Source organism: Aythya fuligula, chromosome 8, assembly GCF_009819795.1.
Source record: "Aythya fuligula isolate bAytFul2 chromosome 8, bAytFul2.pri, whole genome shotgun sequence".
NCBI classification, from domain to species: Eukaryota; Metazoa; Chordata; class Aves; order Anseriformes; family Anatidae; genus Aythya; species Aythya fuligula.
Window position 1 is genome coordinate 29,477,200 of NC_045566.1, and position 27,483 is coordinate 29,504,682.

Below are 27,483 nucleotides of genomic sequence, written 5' to 3' on the forward strand. Positions count from 1 at the left end.
AAATGTTAGCCAACATGCTGAGTGAGCTGTAAAGGTCACTTTTCCATAATGACAAGCACACAGTGTGAGCATCGTAATTGTATGTGTTATCACGGGAGATGCTAACATTAATTATGCCCTTCTTTAATCTCTCCCTTTAGTTACAGGCAAAGATCTCCTCCAAACAGAAAGCACAGTCAGGCACAGTTTCTGCATAATCTCTATGGATTCCTGTAGTATACTCAATTCTTTCCAAGTTAAATTAAAACATTTTTTTCTAAACACACAGATAATTCCTTTCCGCCCTGAGTAATGAGAAAGAAATGGGACAAGAAAGGCAGGAGGCTGGGGGGAGACTGTCGTCTTTACAACAAATGTTTCTCTCCTAATGGAAAAACGTATTCATAACTGTATAAGCTATTGTTTTGATTTGAAGCACCAACACTGTAGTCAGTAAAAGGAAAAAACAAAAACAAAATTAAATAAATAAAAATATATGACTTTGGTTCAGTTTGGTTTAAATTAGTGTTGGCATCTTGGCAAACCTATATAAATCATAGAGTATTCTTGAGAATCATGGCTAGCCTATCACTATGGTTTGCTGATGTTTCTTACCGAAGTACCAGGTTTCTGCCATTTTAAGTCTGTCAACAAACAGTACAGCTAAACTTATGCAATAATTTTACATTGAACAGTCTTGTTGTTGAATGACATTTTTTTCTGAACCACAGCTTAATTTATACCATGTAACTTCATGTCTTGCCATTCTGTAATTTCAGTAATGTGAATTAAATATATATATATATCATATATACTGGCTGGAATATAAAAATGGCTGTCTATTATCTCTGCAACACTGATCCAAAATGCATGTCTTAAAATGCAGTCACACTATGTTGCTTACCCAGATAAATATAATCTACTAAAGCCTTTCCAGACAAAGATGCAGAGCATTTTCTCAGGTATACAAGTTACTTGGTTTTTATTTATCCTAATTTATGTAACCAAAACATACTTTCCAAAATGTAAGAGAAATAGTGGCTCATTTCACTGGCAGACATCACAGTGCTGCTACAGCTGACAAGTTTTATAATTAACCATACCAAGACAAAACTAGGTCTCTGTGCCTTAGGCTCAAGCTTTTTATATTGTGAAGCATGAACTGCATAAATGACATTTTGTTAGTGATGTATACTTCAGCATTATTACAGAATGATTTTACTTGGTTCTCCTGTGAGGGTAAAAATGGAGATCTGAACAGAGGATCAGCCAGCTTTCACAAAGAGACAGAAAGGAAAAAAAAAAAAAAAGAAAATCAAATGCAGGAAATTAAACGTGCATGCATAGGATTGAAATTCATAATCCAATTACTTGTAAAAGCCCCACAGAAGATATAACGAAACCTAAATATACAAAATGAAAAAAGCAAGTGCTTAAATAAGGCTACTTTACCTAAAATAGTCTGCCTACTACTGCAGGTCACACATCTGTTCTGCAACACCATTTTTAGAAATAGCAGTGAGAGGTTTCCGTATACTACAATTGCATATCATACTAAAAAGGAGATATAAAAATAGAACATGTAGTAGGGATGATAACAGAAGCAATGTGTCACATGCCATGTGTGTTTCTGTTCCAGTTTCCTAATTTTCCATGGTTGATACCTTAAAAATACCCTTTATGACAATATTTCCTAGAGAAGAATCTGAAAATGTAGTCTTCCATGTGTGAGAGAGACAAAGATCACTTTCATAGTGTCTGGGTGCAAGGAAACAAAAACCGGAGTCAATAGAAATAGAAAAATGCTGATTCCTAGTATAATAATAAATAAACACAAAACAACAACAAAACAAAACAAAAACAAAGAAAGAAACAAAAGCAGAACATTAAAGCCTTCATGAAAGTATGTAAAATAACTGTCTATGGTTGAAATGATTGAGGGTTCAAAGATGGAGCCAGGCTTTGAAACAACATTCACAGAGACAAACTGGCACAGCCATGTGGGAGCTTTTGAAAATCACATGAAGTTTGTTAACTAAATTCCTGGGTAGGGAATTCCTAAATTCCTATAGTAGGATGTGATCAACATGCATAAGCAGCTGACTTTGGTACACAACCAAATGACTAGTTAAATGCATCACAACAGAGGCCTCCAGGGTAAACAACAAATCTCATCTATTTTTCTACAGCTTATACTAGACAGATACATATAGGCTTTGGAGTTAGAGGGAAGTTACTCCAGTGGGGAAGGAGTATTGTTTTGACCTAATGAATTTATTGGATCAATCTGTGCCTGCATGACAATGTAGATCACAGGAACGAACCAAATTAGGCTTGGAATAGTTAAGAAAATCAAGAAATGTATGTTTCTGGAAAAGAGTAAGCCGTGTCAATGCCAATAAGAATCTCACTACCCTATCAAAGATAAGTTTAGCTTTATATCAGATTAATCTGCAAAGATTTAAACAGGATTAGTTTGACATGGCAAAAACAAAATTAGAGGCTACACATTAAAAGAAGGTGCATCCTTGCACAAGGAAAAACATGTTCTTTCAATGCCGAAATGAATTAAATATCATTCCACATTATGAAAACAAACAAACAAACAAAAACATAACCCACAATCTTCCTGCAGTTACTAGAGTACTTTATAAGCAATGGAAAACCAAACTCTGGTATATTTCCTGGATTTACAAGATCTGACTGGTATTTGGATTGTGCTGCAAAACCCACTTGTTCAGATCACAGAATCACTGAACTGTAGGGGTTGGAAGGGACCTCGAAAGATCATCAGGTCCAACCATGCTGCCAAAGCAGGTTCCTCAGAGCAGGCTGCCCAGGTAGGCGTCCAGACAGGCCTTGAATATCTCCAGAGAAGGAGACTCCACAACCTCCCTGGGCAGCCTGTTCCAGTGCTCCGTCACCCTCACTGTGAAGAAGTTCTTCCACATGTCAGTGCGGAACTTCCTGTGCTCTAACTTGCAGCCATTGCCCCTTCTCCCTTGTCCTATCCCCACAAACCATATTTGTTTTTTTTCTGAATAGAATATGTTAACGAAGTTATTTGCTGAGAAAAGTAAATGGGTTTTTTGTTTGTTTGTTTGTTTTGTTTTTGGTTTTTTGTTTTTGTTTTTGTTTTTGTTTTGTTTTGTTTTGTTTTTTTGATGTAAATATCCTGAAGACTATGGTAAACATGAGGGGGGAAAAAAAAGGGAAAATGTAGTAAATGTTTAATCACTCTTGCTCTCTGAAGCCAAAGTTCAGCATTCCTGGTTGCCTGGATTGGTGACTTGTATGAACCAGGAAGACTTCAGACACCCTAGTTAAATAACAACAACTACTCCTTTGTATCTTGTTTTGGTTTTAGCAATGCTTTATCCTTAGGGAGCTGCAGAATATCTATACCTAACTTAATGAAAAGACTGTGATTCTGTGACTCCCGGTGACACGCAGCTTTCTCAGCTGTATGCTCCACCCTGTGGACAGTTTGTGATTTCAACCATTCAGAAGACAGCATCTCTTCTGAATTGAGCTGTGCTACTTCAGACAGTTGTGTCATACCTAAGGCATGGGAAAAAGCAGTAAAATAAATGGTACAGCACCAACACATGCTTCATTGAAGAACTCTTCTCTGTAAGGCAAACAAAATGATGCTGTTTTCTTCAGAAACTGGAGTAAAGTCCTGACTTTCTTTTTAAATTAAAACCTTTTCATATTATTTCAGAAAATCCTCCCTGTTTTAGCAATGCACTTACAGTCATTTTTAATACAGTATGTTACTGGCCTCAAGTTTGAATACAGGGAGAGTAAAACATTTTTCAACTCTTTTCTGGAAGAAAAGGACAGGCAGTAAAGAACTTTATGAACTCTTGAGACCAACTACAGGAATTCTAAGTGATTGGTCAGTCATGGTAACTGGGTACCAAAATGGCATCATATTCAAATGTATTATAAGACAGCTTGCACATTATCCCAGGAAAGACATCATTCTCATGGGTCTGCATAAGAGCACCTATAAATTTGGAGCACTGGGCATTAATTAGTGCCTTTGTTACTGAAGCACTGAGAGACAGAAAGGGATTGGTGATACCACAGCTGTAGAAACAAAGGAACAATTCTTACTCAGAAGATTGTGTTTAAGGTCGGATTTTGTTTTTTATGGAAAGCATAAAAACTGCATTCTGATGCTACGGATTATGAGAATCCCTTTCGGAGGTTTCACTTCTAAACAGGGAAAGCAGATGCTAGTGTTTCTTTTTCTGCTGTTTTCAGGAGTGCAACACCTATAGTTTGTAATATAAGGGCTTCTGACTGTAATCACTTCTTCAATAATTAACCATTGTTAGTAACCACAGGTCTCCAAAAAAAATGCACGTTACATTTAAACTCCCAAACTGAGTATTAACTTTACAGAAATCTCTTGAATGTCAGTATTAAAATAAAATGTTTCTGTTAAAACCAACAACAAAATGATAAGCACTCGCATTTCAAACAAGTTAGCATAATGTTTACTATTATTAAAACCAATGCACCAATCCAATAAGGTATTTTTTTCTAAATTTTAGATCTATCAACGCATAACAGCAAACATATTTTATGCAGATTTCAGTATGTAAGAAAAGCACCAACAAAGAATAATGTTTCAATATAAACCAACTTGTCCAGTATTTCAGAGGCTATTTAAAAAAAAAACAACACTAGTAGTTACAAAAATACTTGAACCATTTTTTGCAGTTTGTGACTTAACAATAGTAATTTCATGTATACTATGAGATTTGGCAGTCTGAATTAAAATTCTAATTCAGCAAAAAGCAGTTTTAGGCAGGAAAAAGATAGAAAGAATGATTTTTGTATTTTAATTTAGCTAATCATTCATGAACAAAACATTCCAGTATATTTAGCATTGCTTTAACATACATATTCATGATATAGAAGCCAGAGATCAGCAGCAACTGAAGAAAATGTGAGAGGATGCCAAAAGTTTGCTGCCTGATTTCAGAAAATATTTTGATCTTTACATGTAACAACAGATTGTCAATGTCCGTGCATCTCACAGGCTGCATGCTAATTAATTAGACTTGATGATCATGAGCTCTGTCTTTTCAATTATGTTCTGACAAAATGATTTCTAAAATCAGGACACTGATTTTACACTGAGGCTAATACTCAAGCCATGAAAGTTCAGAATATGGGATTTGAAGTTACAGATATCAATGTGTATCTGTGAAGAATACTGATTTATGATTAATAGATAGCTAACTGTACTCCTTTTTCCAATATAAGGAGAAGTTCTTTAAAAAAAACTCCAGATCTATGGGATATTTTCAAAATAAGCACTTCAATCAACATGTTTCCTATGAAGAAATTTCACAGAATACTTAAAGAGATGTCGTTAAATGTTTTCAAGTTCTACTGCTTAGTATATATTTCTTGGAATTCTTACCAATGATGTTAGCTATGGCATTTGAGTTGAAATTAAAATTTTATCTCAGCCATTTTTCTTTCTTCCCAAAGTATTAAGTTTCAGTTATAAAAAAAAATAATATAGTAACTGCATACATCTGTGTATCTTATAAAAATGTGTAATAAGCTTTTTGTACTGACAGCTCAAAATTGTATTGATACTCTTTATTGCAGTAAATTTTGATTATTTTATGAACGACAATCCCTTAGCGAAATAACTTTCTGAATGTGCTGTTTGAAAAGCAATTACATTTAAATGTTTTCCTCATTCAAAATCATTGTAAAATGTTGGGGCTTCTTCGTGCAGTTACAGCAAAAGGCTGAAAATATAGCAGCTTACATTGAATCAAAAAATATCTTCCAAATTCTTGTGGTTAGTAAAACAAGACTGCCCTCTGTCGATGATGAACTCAGGATCAACCACTTGGGCACAAATAAAATACATTTTACTTAAAACATGTCAATTAGGGATAACTGCCTCCTTCTGCCCACAAAAACTTATTCTGAAGTTAACACAAGTTCAAACGAAGATGCAGATGTCTTTTTTAGATACAGTGCATTGATTTCTCCACTGAAATAATTAATGAAAAAAAAATGCTATGAGAAAGGGTTTTACCTCTTCATAATAATGGAGATTATTGTCAGCCATATTACCGAATGCCAATCTCATATCACACTGCATATTTTGCTTCCACCTGTCCCAGTCTGCTTTCAGAGCATTATTGGCACATTCTACTTTGTCTTCAAGTTTCCCAATCTCTTCTGAGAACTAAATATGAATTGTAAACATAAAAAAAAAAAAAAAAATTAGTAGAGTCATGATTTCAAATGTGATTGAAAACAAATGATCATAGTGCAGTAAGATGAACAGAACTGCAGAACCAAGGTTGGTATTACAATTAGTACATCCGTTCCCACGGACAAATTTTAAATTATGTTCTTAATGAATAGCTCAGTACAATTTCTGAAATATTAATAGCAGAAATTCCAGATGGTAACTAAAGTGTTGCTGAAAATATTTTTATTGACTGCGAAGTTACAGACTGTGGCACCTCTTTACTTGCACTTGACAGTAATTCATTAAAAAAAGGAAACTTAAAAGGTTTTACTGGAGCAGAATCAACTATACAAATTAGATTTGGACAGAAAAACTGAGAAAACCCTGACAGAACCTTTGATGACCTCAGGGAAAATCAGAATGGGGGAAACAGCAGAAATCACACACACAAACTTTCTGATTTCTTGCCTGTCAACTTGCAATTTTTTATTGTGGAACTAACCTCTGTGTGACCATGTGAGGAAGGCAGAAATACAGAAGTAGAGAAAGAAATTAAAACAGGATTTCTGCAGAGCAGGAACTCCTTCACAGGGATCCAGGATCAAAAACCTTGAGGGCAGCTACTATGCAGACATTATTTTCTTCTAATTGCTGGAGATGCCCAAAGTGAATTTCAGCTAATGGGAATCAGTAAGTAGATAGAGGGCCCCTCTTTAATGAGTCTTCTAGTCCTCTCAGTAATTTTGTACCTATTGTTATTTGTTAATCAGCTCTGTTGGTTCTGGCTGGCACCCAATTGCAGAATGAAGTAAATCTTCTGCAGCTACAGCGCGATTCAGTGCCTTGGGACTGCACAGAGACTGTCACAACCCTAGGGAAGTCAGGCATAAATGCCACCAATAACCAACAGCAATCAGGAAAAGCTGATCCTTACACTGTTTCTATTGCAACTCAGGTACCATACATCGTCCTTTTCTTCCTTGTACTCTGCTATCAGGCAAATTGTTTTTTCTTCATATAGCAACTCTGTAAAGTTGGATAGCTCCTCATCAGTTCTGCAGAGCTGGTGCTGTCATTGGTATTAACTTCCAACTCTTTTACAGGATTTTCAGGGGATGCTTAGGCTATTCACAGAATGCAGAACTGTCAGACTTCAGAGCAGGATATGGAAGGGTACAACCTGCAGCTTCCAGCTTAAGCCACGCACGAAGGGCACCATTCCAGGGCCACAGCTGCAAGTGCTGCAGGAATCAGAAATAAACTAAGCAACACTGTCTGAATCAGTGACAGAATCTGAGACCAATCCTTAAAATTTATGGAGGTATCAAGGAAGGATGACAGCTCATAAATGTTTCTTGTGTGTCCCTGAAGCCAAGAAGAGCGAGCCACATATGCTTTAACCAAGTAACTCATGCTTGTGTACATTTTCACTATGCAATGCCCAGCAGAAATCCTGTTCACACTCCATATAGTCAGCATAAAATTGTCACCAAGATCACTCTGAAGTCAGTCAGTTTGTACAACCTTCTGGGAATCCACTGTCTGGGATCTACTGACTGCTGACTCTGGGCCACACTGTAACAAGAGGTACTGCTTCTGCCAAAAACAACCCTTCCAAGAACAAAAGGTCAAGTGAAAACATAAGATATTTAATTTCCAAACCACAGATGCAAATTCAAAGTTTGACAAAGTGGAGTCCTTCACCTCTCCAAGTAGCCACAGAATGGGAAAAATGAAAGGAATTTCATCTGAATGGATTTTTTCCCACATTCCACAATACAGAGATGAATACACATTTTTAGTTGGACTTTATTTCTAAACTGATTTTACTTGCTACACATTTAGATTCACAAAATACTGGATATTATTCGAGAACAAAATGAAAAAAAATATTATTTCTACTTTACTGAAAAACCCAAGTTCTATTATCTAGACAGATTAGTAATCAAACTAGGGACAAGTGTAATTTCATCAACTACCAACAGTGCATTTGATATAAAAAGGTTAATCCAAAGTTTAAACGTGGAGGAATTACCTCTAAAGACATTACACACAGCTGGATTAGGTATCTTGGTCATGTCCCAAGTTAATTGCCTTTCCTTCTAACACTATAAAAATAAATGCACATAGAATACTGAAAATAGTGAATATTTGTAGCTGATTTAGAGTAAGATGGTGAGTTGAATCAATTTTTCTGCTTTTGCAAGAAAAAAAGTTCTTATTTGAAAATGAGCTAGACAACATGCTTCTGTTATCAGAATGTCTCTGATTTCAAAGTCCTGGAGCAGCGTCCTCCCCTTATCTTGTTCTTTATATCTTTAAGACATTTATTTTACAGTTTGTTTTTGTCTTGCCTTTTCCAGGAACTTCGAATTTCTTCCACGGTGTAGCCATGATGTGATGTGGACAGGCAGACTGTTCTACATCCCTACCTGGATACGCAGTTTAAACATCACCCTCTAATGCCCCAAAGAAACTGTGTGTTGTATCAAGGCGAGGGTTGGACCTAGGGTCTAAAGACAGCGTTATGCCACACTTCTTCATCTCGACTAGAAAGGTCTAAGATCTACTTTTTCACAGCTGATAAGAAATATTAATACCATCTTCTTCAGCTGACATGACAGCAGAAATCAAAGAATGCCCTGGTCTCTGAACGAACACATCCACCCAGTGTGTTCCTGATTTACGAGGTGTACGTTGTTACAATTTATCCTACCAATTCAATATGGTCCTGAATCCATTTTCTTACACTGATCTCACTGAGGCAGCTAGTGTGATGAATAAAATCTTACATCAGTGGTTCCTGCAGGACAGCATGATGTTCACCAGACGTCATACAGCTGGCCAGAAGGTGTAAGCTAGACACTGCCAGGGCACAGCACTACTGGACATGCACAGGGCGACTTGTAGCCAGAGGAACTTGGCCCAAAAGCCGAACTACCCGGTAAGTGACACAACACTTTACAGTATCTCACTATGCAAACCAGCATGACTTTTAATCTACTACATGCATTAATCCTACAGTTTGGTGGTACTAACCCTGTTCAGCCTGGAGTTGAAATTATCTATTCAGAATGTGATAGATTCAGCACGGCTTTTCTTCATTCCAAGCCTGAATACTAGAATCGTAAGTCAGCATTAATGCCTATCTGGTGCCTGTCTGAATGACTGCCTTCTGCGCTGCCTAAAGCTTGGAGTGGAAGGCCAATGTTTGGCTTTTTAAAAGCACTACAAGCAGCTGGTTCTAAAAGCCTGGTGGGAGAAGCACGGCTCCAAAACGTTTTTGTTTTTTTTTTCCCCAGCCAATGGACATTACATCTCATGAGGTTTAATTCATGATTCCAGCCTGTTTCAGCTGCACTGACCTTGAAAATGTTTTGCATTCTCCTGTTGTATAACCACCTGTTTGTTAAATCATTTAATGTTTGCTGTGACCAGTGCTGAAGATCTCACAGCCTTTTATCAGCTCTAATGACAGTCTAAGGTTCCTTATCTGTGGTGGAAATGTACTTCAGATAAGATTAGAATTCATGCCACTCATTGTCAGCAGAATTTCTGGCTACTAGATTGCACTGACAAGTTCAATCTGACGTCTGTGAGATCATTAGAAGCTACATAAGGTATGCCTAGGAATAGAAATGTGAAAATAAAGCCAAACTCAGCATTTGGCACCAATTCCAATAACAGTACTTCTGTTTTCAGGCTTTTTTCCAATCTCCTATCATTCTGAAATCAGTCGGGTTACAAATGTTAGCAAAATAGTTCAAGATGTAATAAAAATTAAAACATAGTAAAAGCAGATGCAGGAAACAGTTAAAAGTTACCTGAACAGTTAAAAATAGCAGTACACCACTCTCCGTGGCCAAACTATCATTAATACAAAAAGCCTTCAACTTCTAATTAAGAAAAAAGTCTTCAGGATGTAGCCACCACTCAATTACAGAGGACAGGATTTTATGATTAGACTAACAGATACTCATGTTGCTGCTCTCTTGAGTCTGCAAGGAGAATTGAGGTCTCAGCAACAGCATTTTTTGAAATAATTGAGAAACAGAGAGGCTGGAAAGATAAAGCAAAGGTCTGAACACCTAAGTAATCGTGTGATCTACAGGCTTTTACCAGAGCTGTAACAAGGAAATTCAGAAATAGTGCAGAAAAGACCAGGTTTACTGGAAGCAAGGACAAACCTCCTTATGGAGCAAAACACTGTCAATATATCAACATGGTATGATCAATAAAATGCTAAAGGAAAAAATTATTCCTTTCTGTCTGTAACAGCTGAAGAAAACGGAGTGCGTGCACCTTGTCTGAGGACTCCATGAGATTATACCAGACATACTTTCTGAAAAGGCCGTGTCCTGCCAGGCAATGTCCCTTCCCTACGGTGAACAGCAGCAAGACCAGCTGCTCTACAAGTTGTATGAAATTGCCATTCATCACTGAGTCATTCTGTGCAAATGCAGTTGTTTTTAGCAAGTTGCCAACAAACCATACAAGTGGGAAGTACTGATAAAAGGGATGCAATGTTGCAAAGTTGATCTAACTAGCTGTGTACAAATAACTTAAACGGTGACCTGTGACACTCTTTTGGCAAAACAAATTCTTAGTATATACTGTGCTTTCACATACAACTAATAGACCTGTCTATGATACGGCCGCGGTGAGACCTCACTTAGCAATCAATTGTCCAGTGCATAGACAGATATAGATAGGCTGAGACTAGAAATATTTAAGTAAAGCTGTGTTGGAAGATGGTCTTTGCTTATTCCTATAAATGTGAAATTAGTGTTATATAACATGTTAATTTATTTCCAAGAGAAACTGTATTTCAGTCACCATTTATGTGACATTCCCTATAAACCTGGGGGAGCAAAGAGCAGATATGGTTCTCCTGGCAGCCGGCGATCTCTCTGACCCCTGCCGGCTGGTTCCTGGCTGCAGCGATGCCCCTGAACATCCCTGCTACCCTGGGCCAGGGAAACCCTGCGAGCCCCCACGCTCCCTCCCCCTCCACTCTCCGTGTTGTTCAGAGGCTGCCCCCTCCCCACCTTTCAGGTTTACAGATGTGGCCTGCACCCACCAACTCCTTCATGACGGTGTAGGCAGGACAGCCAGGAGACAAACCTGGGGCCGGGGACACCACAGCTGGGGCTGCTGGGGAGACACGGTGGGCTGGGCGAGGAGCAGGCAGCATGGAAATATGCTGGCCTTGCTGGTAGCTGCAGCTGGCAGAGGACCAAGACCTGTCCTCCGTGCCCCAGCTCCCAGCATGGGGGCTCCTCTGCCTCCTCGCATTTTGTAAGAGCTTTAAACGTTATTCCTAAACTAAGGACAGGAGAAGCAGGTGAGGAAGCCGAAAAACAGATAAGAGAGCAAAAAGGTTGAAAAATTCAAGTAAACAGAATTTCTGCTTCAGGAGAAAAAAAAATAAAAAATAGACGTATTTACTGACTGTCCCACTGCAGTACACAGAGACAAATTATGAAATACACAGTAGACATCACAATTTAGATAGTGGTAATATATTCTTATTTATTCGGTTAACTGACAAGAAATCAAATGAAAATATGCACTTCAGCTGCCAAAAACTACCTAAACAGCTCATCTTTACATGAAAGCTAATTACAACAACCCTAATAAAAAATGTCTGAAATGTCAAGGACTTTCTCCATCGATATACCAGAAAGTTGCAGTAATTATTATCTAGTCATTTTTATATATTATTTACACTGTATAATGCTTGGTGTTAACACTATGCTAAAAGGACATTATTTAGGCTGTAGAGCTCAACTATTAAAAAATTTAAAAAATGCCAGTTCTGCTCTCCACCACAGCTCTAAGCTGCACAGCTGGTAATGGAGCAGTGCAGAAAAAGTGCCACCATTGCACAGGAGCAGGCTGAGGCCACAAGTGAGCCAGTGGCAACAGTGGGCAGGCCAGCACTGAGGTCGTGCAAATTTATCCCAAAATTCCTTTATTCATCCCACTGAACTTCACTGGTGGCTTTCAGGATGCCTGCTTCCATGAGTTACTACAGGTATGGTCTGACTGCTCCAGAATTAAGACATCCGAATGATAGTAAAAAAAAAAAAAAAAATCCTAAAAAATAACCAAATAAGACAGAAACTTGAAGGAGCAAGATTGAGAGCTTTTCATTTTAAATATGTCTAATTGCTTTGCTCGTTCTACCTCCTTTTCCTTTCCTTTGTCAACAGAGCAGCAGCTATGAGAGCGCTGCAGCAAGTCTTACTTTCTCTTAACTCCCAATGGGGATGTAAAGAGAAATGTTAAAAATACACCACAGCACTGCCTGTATTGACAAAACATGATCCGTGGATGCCCATTATTACCAATCCTTTGCTACAGCTGCCTACCCACTGATGTGTTGCATGTTTCTCATGGTTGCCTCTGCCTAGCATGCACAGCTGCAAAGAACAAAGAACAAACTTTTTTTAGAGAAAGTATGGGACATACAGAGACACTATACAGTTACAGAGCATGGCTTCACAGGACACGCTTTCTTCAGGGGATTCATCTCTTGCAGTTAGAGTAAGGCCTAGAATATTTCAGCATTCTGCACAGAGACATACTCACCAGATCCTTGTCTGCCTTTTTATTGGATAAAGCATCAATTTTGGAATCAAGCTCACTTTGAATGTGGTCTCTCCTTTTCAAAACACCCTTAAAATAAAAAATAATAAATAAATAAATAAATAAAGCACACTAAATTTTAGCCATGTATTCAGAAAACCATCAGACAATTTTGAAATTTAATAAATTAAGATCAGAGAATGAAACAATTCAAGAATTTTGGCATGATATAAGTACTTTTCTTTAAAAAAAATAAAATTGGGTAGTAAGGACTCATATTTCTATACCTACCTTTTATCTTATGTGCTTTTTCTAGAATCTTGGTAAATCCAAAAGCAATGCCACAAGAATCTGCCATACACGGTATCATTGCTAATTGTATGAGAAAAACTGCAGCAGCAGTTAACTTAGTAGTAACTCAACCTACAATATATTCATTTTAAAAAAGCAACATGAGTTTGTGAAATCAAAAGTATCTTACTTGAGGAAAAGCTACAATACAAATTAGAATAACTGACTAAGAATGGTATACAAGGTATTATTGAAATTGTGACTTTAACCAATATTATTCTGCAAGCACCAACTGTAGTTCAGTAACATCAGATAAAATTATCATAAAAATAATAGATGCAATGACATTGATATGTGTGCCTATTTTCAGTATATGTAATTATTTCCTCCCCTAAAACTGTCTTACAGGTATTATATTTTTAGCATAATGCCAAAAAATAATTAGAAAGGGGAGGAAATGTTACTTGTTAGACTACAAAACAGGAATGGTGTAACAGATTAAATTTCCATTTCTGATGTTCATTTGCTATGTGACCTTGAGCAAGTCTTATAAATTTCTCTTTGCCTTAGTTTTCTCATCTGTAAAAGCATACTCAGGTGCGCTTATCTCACAGAAATGTTACAAGGCATTAGTCCTTTAAAAAAATAATCAGAAGCAGGACATACGTAATTGCAAATGTCAAAACCTCCTTTTACTTTGCTGTGCCACAACTGGTTTTACTGCTTCTTCTGCATATACAAAAAAGATTTTCAGTATTTACTTCTAGCACAGGGCATGTTGAAACAGCACAGGGCCTAAGCAGCTCTACCTTTTCTATCTGTCTTATTTGACTGAGTTGTCTCTGATATCTTGTCGCTTTAACAAGCACAACATAAAAAAGCAGTAGGTGAACTTTAAAATAATGTTTCATGTTTCCTTTTGAACATATATACACTAGAAAAATTTGGCAAACTCGACTTGGGACAGCTCTGAGTACTACTTTAGCATTACATGCTAACGCATAAATCTACCTTTCAATAGCTTAGAATATCTTCTGTTTCAATAAATATAGAAAATGTTTAGCTGTAAGCACGGAAGTAAAACGATTATGTTTAGAAAAGCTGTCTTTCACATTATGAGTGTTTTATCTTTTTTATTATTCCTTTTGCCTCTTTTAAAACTATTTTATTGACCATATGCCAACTTTTATCACAAATATTTCTTAAGTTACAAGATAAAAACAATAATTTTAACATTAACGTGTTGCAATTATAAGCAAGTGCTGAATTCCAGTGTCAAACAAATGGACTACGTTTTATATACATATTGTTATACTTTTGTAATTTGTATAATAATTAATACTACCCTGCCACAAAGCCATCAAATAATTGTATGCGGACCCATAACCAATTTAGAGCTGCAGTTTGTACCCTGAAGCACAACAGGACAGTTACACTCTCTGGATTTGTTGTCTCCACTGTGAGTCAGTTAGAAAGGAGCCCATCTAGACATAATTATTTAACTATGAATTTATCTCTTTCCTCAGTTTAAGGCTAAACTCCCAAAAATACAAGGACTAATCACAGTTGTACTGACCACAACTTCTGCATGTTTGCACGTTAGCTTCCTGCAGCAACACACAAAGGTGCCTGTGATGAGGTACCCTAGAAAGCAGGTTTTACTGGTGTGTGACTTCCTTCATTGTATTTTGAGTATGATTAGTAGTCCCCTCTCCGTACTGTGAGAGGGAAGTAAGTTGTAGGAAAAAAACCACGTTGAATGTAAGGAAAAGAGCAGTAGTTTAAGAGGACTGAGCTACTGGAGGAAGATTTTCCTTTGCACAGGACCTTGTGGCAGCTTAATGCTGCATTGCAAGTGTTGCATCAAGGCAACTGCAACTAAGAAAAACAAAACAAAACAAAAACAAAAAAGGAAAAGAAAAAAAAAAGAAACCAGCAGTGAGTAACAGCAACTCGCAACACGTGCATTAAGAGCCAGGAAGTCATTCTGTGGTTTGTGCAGACAAATCTCTCTGTGCTACACACAGAAGCAAGCACCTGTGAAAGGGTGAGCCGAACTGCAAACTAGAAGGCAGTGTCTCTTCAAAAACATGAGGGATGGGATGGCTCACAGCTAACAGATGTACAAGTTCTGAAAGACAAGATTGGAACTGGGGGAGGGGAGGAAATACTGCAATTTGCCAAGATAGTACTCTCTTCATACCTTTAAGCAAAGTAATGCCTATCTCCGTCCGCCTCCATGTACATTTAAATACTGAGGCCTGTGAGATACAGGACATTTTTTATGGTCTCTCTTTTAGTGAAATTTGTTTTAAAGACAGTGGTCACTGTAGTGACCAGCGTAGTGACACAGTAGTTCTTTAACCTTTCAGTTGCTAAGCCATTTGGAGAAACGGGCAATGCTGTGCACCGTGCCAACAAAGGCCTATGCTGGCCAAGTGAACTTGGGTCTTGCTCTACACAAGACCTGTAGCACACTCAGCCCCTGCTCAGAAGCCACTGCAGTATGATCAGGACCACCAGCAGAGACACAAAAATGGATACGGCAGATTGCACAGGCATGGCAAATCCTAGACAAAGGCTTGTTTGCAGACATTCCTGCTTTCTGAAGGCAGCAGAGTGGGAATGATGACATGCTGAAGTCAGTTTTTGAATTATGTTGATTGTCAGGTCAGATTTTTTACATTCTCTCCAAGTGTAAGAAAATTACATATGTGAAGGGAACTGAGAGCATCAGCTTATGGCAGACTAAAACTTGCTTATATAATGACACAGGGACTGGAAGTTTCCTGCTTTTCTAGAAAAAGAAAACATAACTTAGGAACATCTCCCAGAAAAGGAAAGAACCTCTCCAGTCCTCCTCCCCCTCACAATCTGTTACTAGATGAGTCCGTATTTCACCAGTGTCAGCAGAGGTCTTTCTGAACTGCTGTTCCTCGAGCCCTTCTGTGTTCCAGCCTCTGCTACAACACAGAGCTCTCTTCAGAGGGCAAAATCCAAACTCTTCTGCACTACAACCACGAGTGGATCCATGCCACACAAAACTAGCAAGCCTTTCTCATCTGAAAGGGGTGCCTCTAGCCTGATTAACAAGGGAAACAGGACAAACTGGATTCTCTGCTGATGGACAGCGATCCTGTGTAGTGCAGGTTTACTAAGGGCAGTTAATGACAGCAAAATCATTTTCATCAGTTACAAACTCTCTTCTAGAGTTTGTCAGTGCCCTAAGCCAAACTTCATATACTGCCATAAGAAATCCTAAAGGAAGCCTTACCATCAGAATTTCACTGTAGAGAACATACTCATGTAAGATCGGTAGCAGATTTTCCGAGAGCCCTGCCATTCGTTTCTCTGTAGCCTTGCAACACTTGTCAATGCAGCTGGCGATGCCTTTTAGGGAGTCTGCTATATCTTCTTCTGATGCTGACCAAAGTGTGTGGATGGGGCCGTATTCCTTCATTTCATTAAAATACTCTTAACAGGAACATATACACAGGTTAGTTGTTTGTTCACTAACAGGTGTCTAAGCGATACAAATTGCAACCTCATATTTCCTGTGAATGCAGCAAGAAACTAGGACTAATGTTTAATATTTGCTTAGTATGTTCTCAAAGGTGCATACCTAAGTTCATTCCAGTTCTGCAGGTGTTATCTTCTTCAGAAACTTGTATTACTCTAAACAGATAGGTATCCTAAAAATTGCTTCTCTTATGTCTCTGAGCCAAGTGCTGATACGGGGAAGAAAGAATAAGGTACTGCTGTTTGGCAGTACTTAATTTGGCAAGGCTGGTTATGACCTGGAAGATGTTCACAGGATGGTACTGAGAACACGTTTCCATTTATTGAAAACATAATTTTATCACAATTGAGTTTATAATGAAGAAATGTCCAACAAAAGTTGCCAAACAGTTTTGTGCCATGAAGAAATCAATATTTACTTTGAGATCACTTTGACAAAAAAACTCTCCATGGATAATGTAATTAAGACTCTCATGTTAGGCAATTACAAGCAGGACTATTTTCTGAATATTCTCAGTTATCAACAGGTCACGTCCCCAGCAGTGCAGCCTTGCACACTAGTGTTCTGCCTATTGCTATCTGGAAAATCTAGAAAGAAGATACATCCAGCAGCACTTGGGAACATGTCAAAATTCATAAGGTGTTCCAAGAAATATTTTGTCATTGATGACTTGAACCTAAGAACCTCAGCCAGATATTTCCACTGGAATGAACTATAAAAAAAGGAACCCTTTTCAGCAACATTTATTCTCCTTTTATTAGATCCCTCCAGCTTAGTGAGGACACACTGAGATGTGGTACTGCACACTAAAGCACAAGGTCTTGGTTACTACAGAACAAAGTGTAGCACTTCAAATTATATTATATATACAATAACATTTCTCAAGTGCTGACCAGTAGAAATTGTAAACAGACCTAGTCTGAGATCAGGGTCAAGCTCAGAAAGTTAATAATTTAGAGTTTCAAGTAGGTGTGTAAACTGCTGTTACTGATGAAAAATATGAGCTGAAGTCATCCTTCTCAAGAAAACTCTAACAGGCACAGATTCCCATGGCAGACACCATGGCCCACAGCAAAGCTCTTAATCTACTTGGCCAATACATAAAAAAGGTGCGGAATAAAACTGAAGAAGACATTTAGAGATCTGGAATCTGTGTGGCATTATGCCAGGACAAGACAGGAGAAAAAAACTAACTCTACATTCCACTCAAAGTACAAAACAAAAGGTCATGCAGGTCTCCAATAACCACAATAAAATGACAGTCCCACTTGTTATGTTTTCTTCTTTTTAAGCTCCTTACTGGGTAGGTCAATGACATGTTAAAACTTTCCCTATTACCAAGCTATTCAAGTTAACTTGAAGATCTGCCAGAACAATGACCATTATGAAAAGCACCGCATAAATACAAATCTTCCCTTTTTCCCTGCTTGCTGGAAAGAAGTATTTTGCTTGGCATAATGAAAATGAATGTACTGTTTACAACAAGTTGTTTTCCAGTATATTAATTTCTTAAATCCATAAAAAGATATTTGTTTTCTACTTACCCCTTTCTTCCTTGTAGATTCTATGAGCTATTTTGTCCAGTACATTTATTTTCTGACTAAATGTTTCCATATAATCATTCATTTCTGTAAACATTTCAGGACGATTTTTAACTCCTCCTCTTACTGAGGATGCTACAGCTCTTACAGTCTGTCCCATTCTGCTCAGCAAACCAGGGCCCTGCTTCTTGTGTGAGGAGAGTTCCTAAAAAACAGAACATGCTGAGTTTACTTGCACATATATTTTTAAATTCTTTAAAAATAATATGTGGTTAAAAGCTTTCTGTTTTGTTTTAAAACAAAACTATATTCATAGACCTCTGTGGGGAAAAAAAAAAAAAAAAAGCAATTCAGATGTCTTTTTAGTGGATAAATCTCACTCTAAAATTATTAGACCAGTGTCAGAACCATAACCGTCACATGCATTTATTAACTAAGCCTTTCTGGACAAACATAAACATGCTGTGCGTCATGCTCTCACAAAGAATGATTAAAGATGGCAGAAAACCTTTACCCTTTCGTTCCTTAGAGTTGACTAGATTGCAATTTAGCCTTGTGAACAGGAAAGCAGAGGTAATGATTGCAGAAAGAACTCATTGAGAAAAGCAAACAATGTTCCTACTGGAAGAAATAAGCCAGCGATTTTCTGTAACTATTTTTACATGTTGATAGAATAGCCTTTGCTAAAGTTCAGAGGCAGGCTTTCTGAGTACAAAACTCTGATCTTCAAGTGGCAACATCTTGCAAAAATACCACAGGAAATACAAAGGATATATTTTTCTTTTATGAGACCAGTATAACTTAAAAAAAAAAAAAATCAGATGAAAAAGACAAGTGCTATGCCGAAACTGTAATTCATTTAAATTACTACTTTTCATATAATCTTTGAAGCTTATGTGTATAATAGAAAGCATGCAGAGTTGAAATATTGTGCCACAAAAATCCAAAACGCAGCAACAAAAACTGCTTTGGCAGGTACAGCAATATTTATGGCCACACGCAAGATTACCAAATGCACAGAAGAAAAGGTTATCTCGGGGGACGAATATTCCATAAATTCCACACCTTCTTCTGACACTTCTGTAACAAGCTGTGGGAGGATGCTATTGAATACTGAACTAGGGAGACTCCTGATACACTCTACTAACACAAGACATGGTTTCATATAACTGTAGATAAAAATAAAGCCATTTTACCCAGGCTTGTGCAGTAAGAAAAATTTTGAAGTCTTCATTAAAAGTTAAAGTTGGATGATCAGCAATGCGGTTCAAAAATTTATGTAAAGCTTTTCTTCGAGTCTCAATGAATTCATCGCTAAATCGTTCCACCATTCCTTTCATTATGAATTTTTCAGGCAATGGCTAAAAAAAAAAGAAAAAAGTGTATTGTATAACTTGCAAAATATTAGGGATATTATAACAGTTCCTCTACTTACTGAAAACATAGAAACATAGATACAGCTTGTAAAATTCACCATGTAAAAGCAAACTGCTACAAAACTATCATATTTAACAGCGGTATATACTGGTATTTGTAGCCGATAGTATAGCAGGATACAAGTACAATTAAGAAAGGGGAAATAAATTACTGCAAATGGCACCATTGCAAACATAAGTGAATTACAGAATTTTTAATTATCGCTTATATACATACATAGAAAGCTACTAAAAGGTTAGTTTGATGCTCATGAGAGTTCAGAAACACAAGAAAGCCTTCAAGCAGCTCCGTTTAAAACTGGGGTCATCTTATAAATGAATAAAAATAACATAAGGTTTAACAAACGAACAGGAATAATTAGTGTTGGATGTGCTTCTTCGAGTTTGCTCTTCAACCAAAGGAAATCCTGATACCGTCTTCGAACTTCATATTCACAGGAGTCAAATTCACCACGAGATGTCTGAAAACCATGGAGATAAAAAACAGGACCAGAAAGTGAGAATACTGTGAAAAAATAATGATATTGTTTTAGATTTTGAAGAAAACTGCATACGTGATTCTATTTTGCCCTTGCTATTTGCTTGCTGTTTTTTAATGCACGACGATCAATCTCTTAATGAAATAGAACACATGCAATTTTAGCAACAAATCCAAGTTCTACTTTGAAACAACATCAACAACAAAAGAAAAACTAAACAGCAGAGTGACCTAAAATAATCACCCTAGCAGTGTTTTCAGAAGATTTCAATCATTACTTTACTGTGCCATGTCCCTTTTAGCAATCATAGTTATGTTGATTACCCTTAGGGCACTTCTTCTGAAATGATTTGAAATCAATGAGTGAAGAAAGTCCATTTTTTAGCATTCTGAAAAAGCTAGAAATAGCTGACATACGTCCTTGGGGCCTGCTGATGCCAGTCAACAATCCTCACATTCAGAACGTGAAAACTTCAGCACATCATAGAAGTAACATTTCCTGTGCTGTTTAATGGATTCTGCTATTCCATCATCAACTCCAGTTCTGTAGCCCTTTGTCAGAGCTTGCCAACAAACCTTTAATGCTTGTAAAAATGCTTATTACAGCATTGTGAAATTGTCAAACCATGAGATTTATTTTATCACCACTCTATCTTCTAGAATCAAGCTACAAAGAGCTCATGTTTACATCAGAGTGATGCATGCTGTTTAGCGTTTGTTGTTGCACGGAGATTTATAATGCAATGCAAGTAAATTCTAAAAAACTCAAAACACACTTTACCAATCTAAACATTTTTGAGGACTGAATAAATTTTTTTCAAGTTATGTGGGAGGAATGACATTACTTTATCATCAACAACCAGCACTTCAAATTAAATATGATAAGAAAGGATGGAAGAGATAAAAAAGGAAAAGCAATCCACCTTACAGTCCTTCCATATTTGCCTGCAGAAAAAATGTTCTTTTGTCTACAAAAAGATGCATAAAGTGAAAATTATTGCTAGCAACCTAATGAAGATAGCTGTCTTCCTACTCTTTAAATATTTTATGAGGAATTGATAACTTCTCTTATTTAAAGATGAATAATTCCCATTTGAAAATTTGGTTTTAAATGAATCTTTTAAAAAGAACTCAAAGTAAAATAAATTAACACAGTAATTCTCAAAACACAGCCTGCAGAATATTTGCTGGTAATCCCAAATGATCTATCTGGTCTCACAATACTTTCTTCCTTATTTCCAGTGAATAATTTGCATTCAGGACAGCTAAAAATACACTATGTTGTTTCCTAATATTACTTTTTTTTTCATTTGAGAATTGTGGCAGTTTCCCAGAAATCATATGCGACTGTTGATCGGAAACAAACTTCCCCATCGCAGTGGGCATTGCAATTACGAAAGAATGGAGCTGAAAGACTTTGTAGCAGCAAGTCTTGCAAAGCAAAAGGCCTGCAAGTGATCCAAAAGTCATATAATACGTTGGCTAACACAGTGTCTTCAAACAAAATCAGTGGCTCTGCTGTTTCATATTCATGTCGAAGATCACAACAGAAAATATTTATTTCCATATAGAACTGAATTTGCCATTGAAGGAATACCAGCTATTTTCTCAGTATAAAAAAATCTATGTACATAACGTCTGTAGACTTTACTGATTTTTTTAAAAAACTTCCAGTTTCATACCGTTTTAGTGCTCTACAACTCATAGCAAAATCAGACTATGATTTCAACTTAGTAATATCCCAAAGAATGGTTCAAAAGAAGAGGGAAAATATTGTTACCAGTGTAAGCCACTGAATAGATGCTTACCTTTGTGATTACTCTGTATGTAATGAATGTTTCAATGGCTGTAATGTGGCTTTCAGGATCATCGACAGTAATGAAGAGATCTTTTAATTCTGGTTCATCTTCAAATTTATACTGGTTTATCATAGATGAGGGGGATATTGTCATTGAAGGACTGAATGAGTTTGCTTCAGCCAATGATGTATCCTGCATATAAGACATGAGAACATTCATATTGAAACATATTTACGCACACACAAACATGTCTCAGATGCTGTAACGGCAAGATGAAAGAATTATATGATATGTGGCAAATCTATTATCTATTCACTTCAGTAAGGACGTAAGAAATAAGAATGAGACTTATTCTTTAACTGATGAACGCAAAATGCTACCATTTGACTAGACCTTTATGCATAGTTAGAAAGAGAAATTGCCTGTGAATGCTTAAATTAGTTATGATTACAAGCATCTAGTATTTGTGTAGTATGATTACCAGCTTTATTATAATGGTTAGAAGCCAGTTACTCAGGACTCATCATGCTTGAATTATCTCTAGTATGTTGAACAGGGTGGATAAGAAAGTACGATTTTAAGAAACAAGACAAAATCTAAATCAGAATTTTTACTGGAATTGGGTATCCCAGTTTGCATATATTTTAAAATAGAATTTCAAATGGGAAACTTTTACAGAGATGTAAATTTAATCTTTAAAAAAAAAAAAAGCTAAGTAAGAATGCAGTACAAAATTACTGCTTAATTTATTAATTTAATTAAATTCACTAACTCAGAAAACAGCATAATAATTTAATAAATTATTAAAAATAAATGAAAGCAATTAAAATCAATAATCATATTGTAAATATCAGACATTTAATATAGCTTTTCTAACATATCCAATGTAATGAAGTATTTCAATTAATAACAAGCTTCAATATTTCTCGGTGTTTTTGGAAAGTTGCTTTCTCTTTTCATAAACTTAAGCTTATACACAAAACTGGGTAAAAACTGGCTATTTAAATCAGAATTTCTGAATGAGATCATCAGGCAAATGAACAACCACACTGCCAGGAGCCCCGCGCTGCGCTGCCATCCTACACAGGACTTCTACGCTGCCCTTGGCACTGGGAGCTCGCCTGAGCTACCTTTCTATCTGCTTTATGCCACAGTAAAACCAATTGCTTGCTCGTCCAAGCCTGTGAATCAGCAACACAGAACAGCTTGGGTTGGGAGGGACCCTAAAGACCACCCAGTTCCAACACCTTGCCCTGCGCAGGGATGCTGCCCACTGGATCGGATTCCCCTTGGCCCAACCAGCCTGGCCTCGAACACCTCCAGGGATGGGGCATGCACGGCTTCTCCGGGCAGCCTGCTCATGAAACTGGCTCCTCTCTTGCAAGAGAATCCCAGAGTGGTAAAAAAAAGGTCCTTCCTAGTGCCTTGCTGGCTATGGAGCATGCAGAAAAGGGATGCTGCAGAAGAGAAAACTGGTGAAATGTCAGGAGTGGAAATGTGTGAGGCCACGCAAGCTGGAGCCAGGTATTGCCATGTGGGACTGAGGAGTGCAAGACTGGTGTCACTGAGGATGGAAAGACTTTCTCCTTTGGATTTAACCAAACCAAAGCTGCCTCTGGGCTATGTTCTCCCCTCTCACTCTTTTCCAGTCTTTAACCTCATCATCATACACTGCCAGCTCCCTCCTTTGGATTTTTCAATGTACTCTCACACATACAGAGTAGAAACCTCTGTCGTGAACCATGCACTGAAATCACTCATGTACCAGATCTCCTCCCATCACGCATGTACAGTTCTTTGACCAGGGAAACAAAGCCAAGAAGAAAGGTTAAAGACAATGCTTTAAATATTACAGAGCTGCTTCCTTGTATGCCTGCCAGTCACGTTATGTATTTTACTCAGCCTGTTCCAACCCACAATTTCTGTATTGGTACGTAGTCTGCACCGCCGGCAGTGGTGGAGGATGAATAGAAAAGCTGTGTTTTCATGGCTCATCAGCACTAGCTGCCCGTGCTCCCCATGAAGAATGCAACTGCTTTCCAAACGTGCGAGTTCAGGGCAGGCCATGTGATTCACAGTGCTGAGACAATGGGAAATTCCCAGGGAGAGAAAAATGCATGTGAGCATGTAAGGGACTTGGATGGCCATACACTTGAGGAATAATGATACTGCAAAGCCTAAACTGGATCAAGGCAAATGTGTTTCATATCTTCTAATTTCCTATGGGCCATTACTATCTTAATATTTCCTTCCTCTTTCTAGGTTGCTACTAAAAGTTGTTCTATACAGGCAGGTTCCTGAAAGCATGCTTTTATATGAGAGGCCTAAAAAATACATAGCTTATGAAATAAAACACTGACAATAAAAATCCACAGAGTAAGCAGGACTTCTGTTTTGTTGTAGTATGGTTTCTGTGTTGTCTGCACGTCAGTGAATACATGTAAGGTTTAAACAAGCATCTGTTTCTCTATCATCACGATACTTCAGGTTTATTTCCAGCAGTTCTTGAAGTTTGCTGACATGTCTGATGCCATCACAGGGGAACACAGTTAAAAAAAAAAAAAAAAATTAGATAATTTTCTGTTTTCTACACAGCTGTAACTTTGGGGTTGGTCCTGTTTTTGTGTGCATACTGTTGACGGTGGAAGTTGTATGGCAGGGGAAAAACAGATGATTCTTCCAGCTCTTGGTTTTTAAAACTTTTTTTTTATAAACTTCTTTCCTCTTTATCTATGTGAAGAAAGTCAAGGCTTTGCCCTTGATAAGGAGGCACTTTCCCACACCTTCCACAGCTCCATGTGCCTACCAACCCCCTCCTCCCTTCCATGCCCTTGAACTACTGGCAGAAGAGACGAAACCTTTGAAACCGGCTTAAATCCTTGATCAACTTGTTCTGAAAAAAGTAGCAATTCTGTGGTGGCATGTACATCTTTTCTACAAACACCATGAATTAAGTTTTCTGTAATCATGGAAGGGAGACAAGCATTGTAAAAACGAGTTTTGAAAGGACGGCTGCTTAACATTTTAAGTATTAACCAAATCACTGACAGCTTTGTCAATGTCATGTCAAGGTACCACCAGCAAGGAACACAAGGATTACTGGAGTGCAGTACATGTGGTACTGTACTTTGAAACCCATGGAAGAAAGCAGGCTGCAAACACTGCATTCGTGTGACTCATCATTCAACCCTGAGAGGCTGTCTCTGCTAAAACGACCTCAGAACTTTTTCCATGGTAACAGAAACTGGGATAAAGTGAAATGCACGTTACATTATGAAATGCTTTATCAGGGCTGCCGAATAAAATGCTAGTCTGTAATATCTGAGGTATGTCGCCGGATATTGGGCCAGTGGTTTATGACACTATCAGGTTAAATGTCTATGAATTTTCATACAATAAAAGCTTTGCCTTTACAACTTGAGTAATAACTTACAGTATTGAGGCTGACAATTTTTAAGAACCTCATTTTTCACCATTTTGGTAGCTGGTCCATTTCACTGACTAAACTTAGAAAAATGAAGTCAGTGTCAGGCACTGAGCACTGCACTGCCGCTGCATCCCATTGGGCCTGCAAATGCTGGCGACCTTAAAGACAGTGGTGTGAGACACTCCATTAAAATACAATTTAATACAGGGTGGTCTTGGAACAGCACATTATGGAAAAATCAGTTTTACAAAAATAAGTCTGATGCTACATTTAGCTTGTCAGTTTCCCTTTAACATACAGAACACAAGCAGAGGATGCAACCCCAAATCACCCTCACAGGTTTTCATCCTCTCAAAAGATCAGCGCTCAAGCTGTAGCTGAAAACAAACTGAATTTCTGGCCAACATATAACCACTAAATGCATGTGTCTAAGATTTGGAAAGAACACTGGAGCTTTAACACAGTTTGACACATTTTCTTGTCCGCAGAAATAGGTTATTTTGCATGCAGTAAATCTTTTATTAGAGCTAACATTAGCAGTAGTTAAGATTTAATATAAGCAAGAAATATTTTTGCATGAATCTAGGTGGCAGTAATTTAAGGATATAGATATTTCCCATAGAGCAGCAGTATCTCATATCATCCATACTTGTTTTTATTTTTTATTCTCAAGGAACTTCACCCTTGACAAGCAAGCATGTTGATATGTTGTATTGATAGGCACTGACACCTGCATGCAGAACTGCCTGAGCTTACCTCGTAAACGCAAAAGGATTCAAGGTAAGATACAACTGAAGTTATATTTAACATTGGTTTTGTCTGCAAGTTCAGCAAATCATCAGATCAAGACTGATACTTTTCCAGAAAATATGATTTGGCTAAACCCTAGTTATGCTTTAGAAAAACACTGATAACTTAGTGAAGTTTAGCCTGACCTCTTGTATGTTACAGATTATTAAATTACCTAATAGATACCTGTGGTGTTAAAATGCATGACTTTCAAGAATTTTATTGCAGTCACAGTTTAAATACATAGCTCCTAAGAATGAGGCTTTTATTCCAATGTGTTTTTTTATTCACACATACAAAAACGTATCTTTTTTACACAAAAATAGAAAATATACACTTAGTTCATATTACACTTGGTCCTAATAAAAATGTTTGCTGTCGCATTTTCAAATAGGAAAAATATTTACTATTTCTTTCCATCGTCATACATTCTGGTACCCAACAGACAGAAGTCTCAGCAAGTGGATGGGGCCACAGCTGCCCTATACATTTTTTCCACCTCAGCTCTCTGTACATCCTTACGGGACATTTTACACAGCCGTGACAGGGCAAACGCATCCCTCGCAGGCTCCCTTCTCTAGCGGCTGAGAGGGCGAGAGTTAAAGCCCTGTCTTGACCAAACCAGCACAAAATGAGAGCCCTTACACGTGGCAGCCTCACCACCCTTCATGAGATTCATCACAACCAGCAATCAGCCCTGCCCGCGCTGACGGCCGGACAGACGGACAGACGGACGGAGGGAGGGAAGGAGCCGGGACCCGCCCGATGCCGGCGGGGCCGCCGCGGGGAGCGGAGCGGAGCTGCCGTGCGCAGCCGGGCCTCGCCTCGCCTCCCCTCCCGCCCCGTCCCGTCCCGTGCCGTCCCGGTCCCGCCGTACCTTGCTGAACACCTCCAGGTCGTCCTCCTCGTCGTCCAACTCCAGCACCTCTGCGGGGGCGCCCAGCAGCGGCACCCGGGCGGCGCCGGGGGTGCTGGCGGGGAGCTCAGCCCCGGCCCCGGCTCCGCTCCCTCCCCCGGCAGGGGGGAGCGGCGGCGGCGGCGGCGGCCCCGGGACCCGTCCCTCTGCCTCCATCCTCGCCGCGAGCGCGGGCGGCCGCCCCGCCGGAGCCGCTCCCCGGGGCACCGCAATTGGCCGCCCGCCGCTCCCCCGGCCCCGCCCGCGGACCGCCCTCGGACCGGCCCCGGCCCCGGCCCCGGCCCCGGCCCCGGCCCCGGGGCGCGCCCAGTGCGCAGGAGTGGAAGCGGCGGCGGCTGCGGGAGGCGCCGCCGGGACGGGGCGGGACGGGGACGGGGACGGGGACGGGGACGGGGACGGGAGTGGGGCGGGGGGGGCGGTGTCTGCTCAAAGCCGGTCCCGGCACGGAGAGTCGGCCCAGGCGGCTTTCTGCTGC

General features: G+C 38.6%; 2 protein-coding genes across 5 annotated transcripts in view; one reads left to right on the plus strand and one right to left on the minus strand.

Moving 5' to 3' along the window:
• The window catches only part of PLPPR5 (phospholipid phosphatase related 5), an 84,752-nt gene extending 73,357 nt beyond the window's left edge, over nt 1–11,395 (plus strand). Inside the window, exons 7-8 of one of the 3 annotated variants that reach the window (XR_004253522.1) lie at nt 8,584–9,164; nt 10,499–11,395. Coding sequence is in view for 2 of the 3 variants with exons in the window: in XM_032191890.1 (XP_032047781.1) it covers nt 8,584–8,683 (100 nt within the window). In the remaining variant the exon portion in view is untranslated. Of the gene's footprint in view, nt 1–8,583; nt 9,239–10,498 lie in introns of those variants that run through there. The other 2 variants (XM_032191890.1, XM_032191892.1) reach the window with 2 other exon arrangements.
• Nucleotides 1–27,183, minus strand: part of SNX7 (sorting nexin 7) — a 28,450-nt gene extending 1,267 nt beyond the window's left edge. The window contains exons 1-8 of one of the 2 annotated variants that reach the window (XM_032191888.1): nt 26,970–27,183; nt 21,886–22,068; nt 19,950–20,060; nt 19,360–19,524; nt 18,167–18,368; nt 16,377–16,576; nt 12,815–12,901; nt 6,059–6,211 (exon numbers count right to left, since the gene is read on the minus strand). In XM_032191888.1, the coding sequence (XP_032047779.1) occupies nt 6,059–6,211; nt 12,815–12,901; nt 16,377–16,576; nt 18,167–18,368; nt 19,360–19,524; nt 19,950–20,060; nt 21,886–22,068; nt 26,970–27,164 (1,296 nt within the window). In that variant the 5' untranslated portion in view covers nt 27,165–27,183. Of the gene's footprint in view, nt 1–6,058; nt 6,212–11,605; nt 12,646–12,814; nt 12,902–16,376; nt 16,577–18,166; nt 18,369–19,359; nt 19,525–19,949; nt 20,061–21,885; nt 22,069–26,969 lie in introns of those variants that run through there. The other variant, XM_032191889.1, reaches the window with a different exon arrangement.
• Between the last annotated feature and the right edge of the window lie 300 nt (nt 27,184–27,483).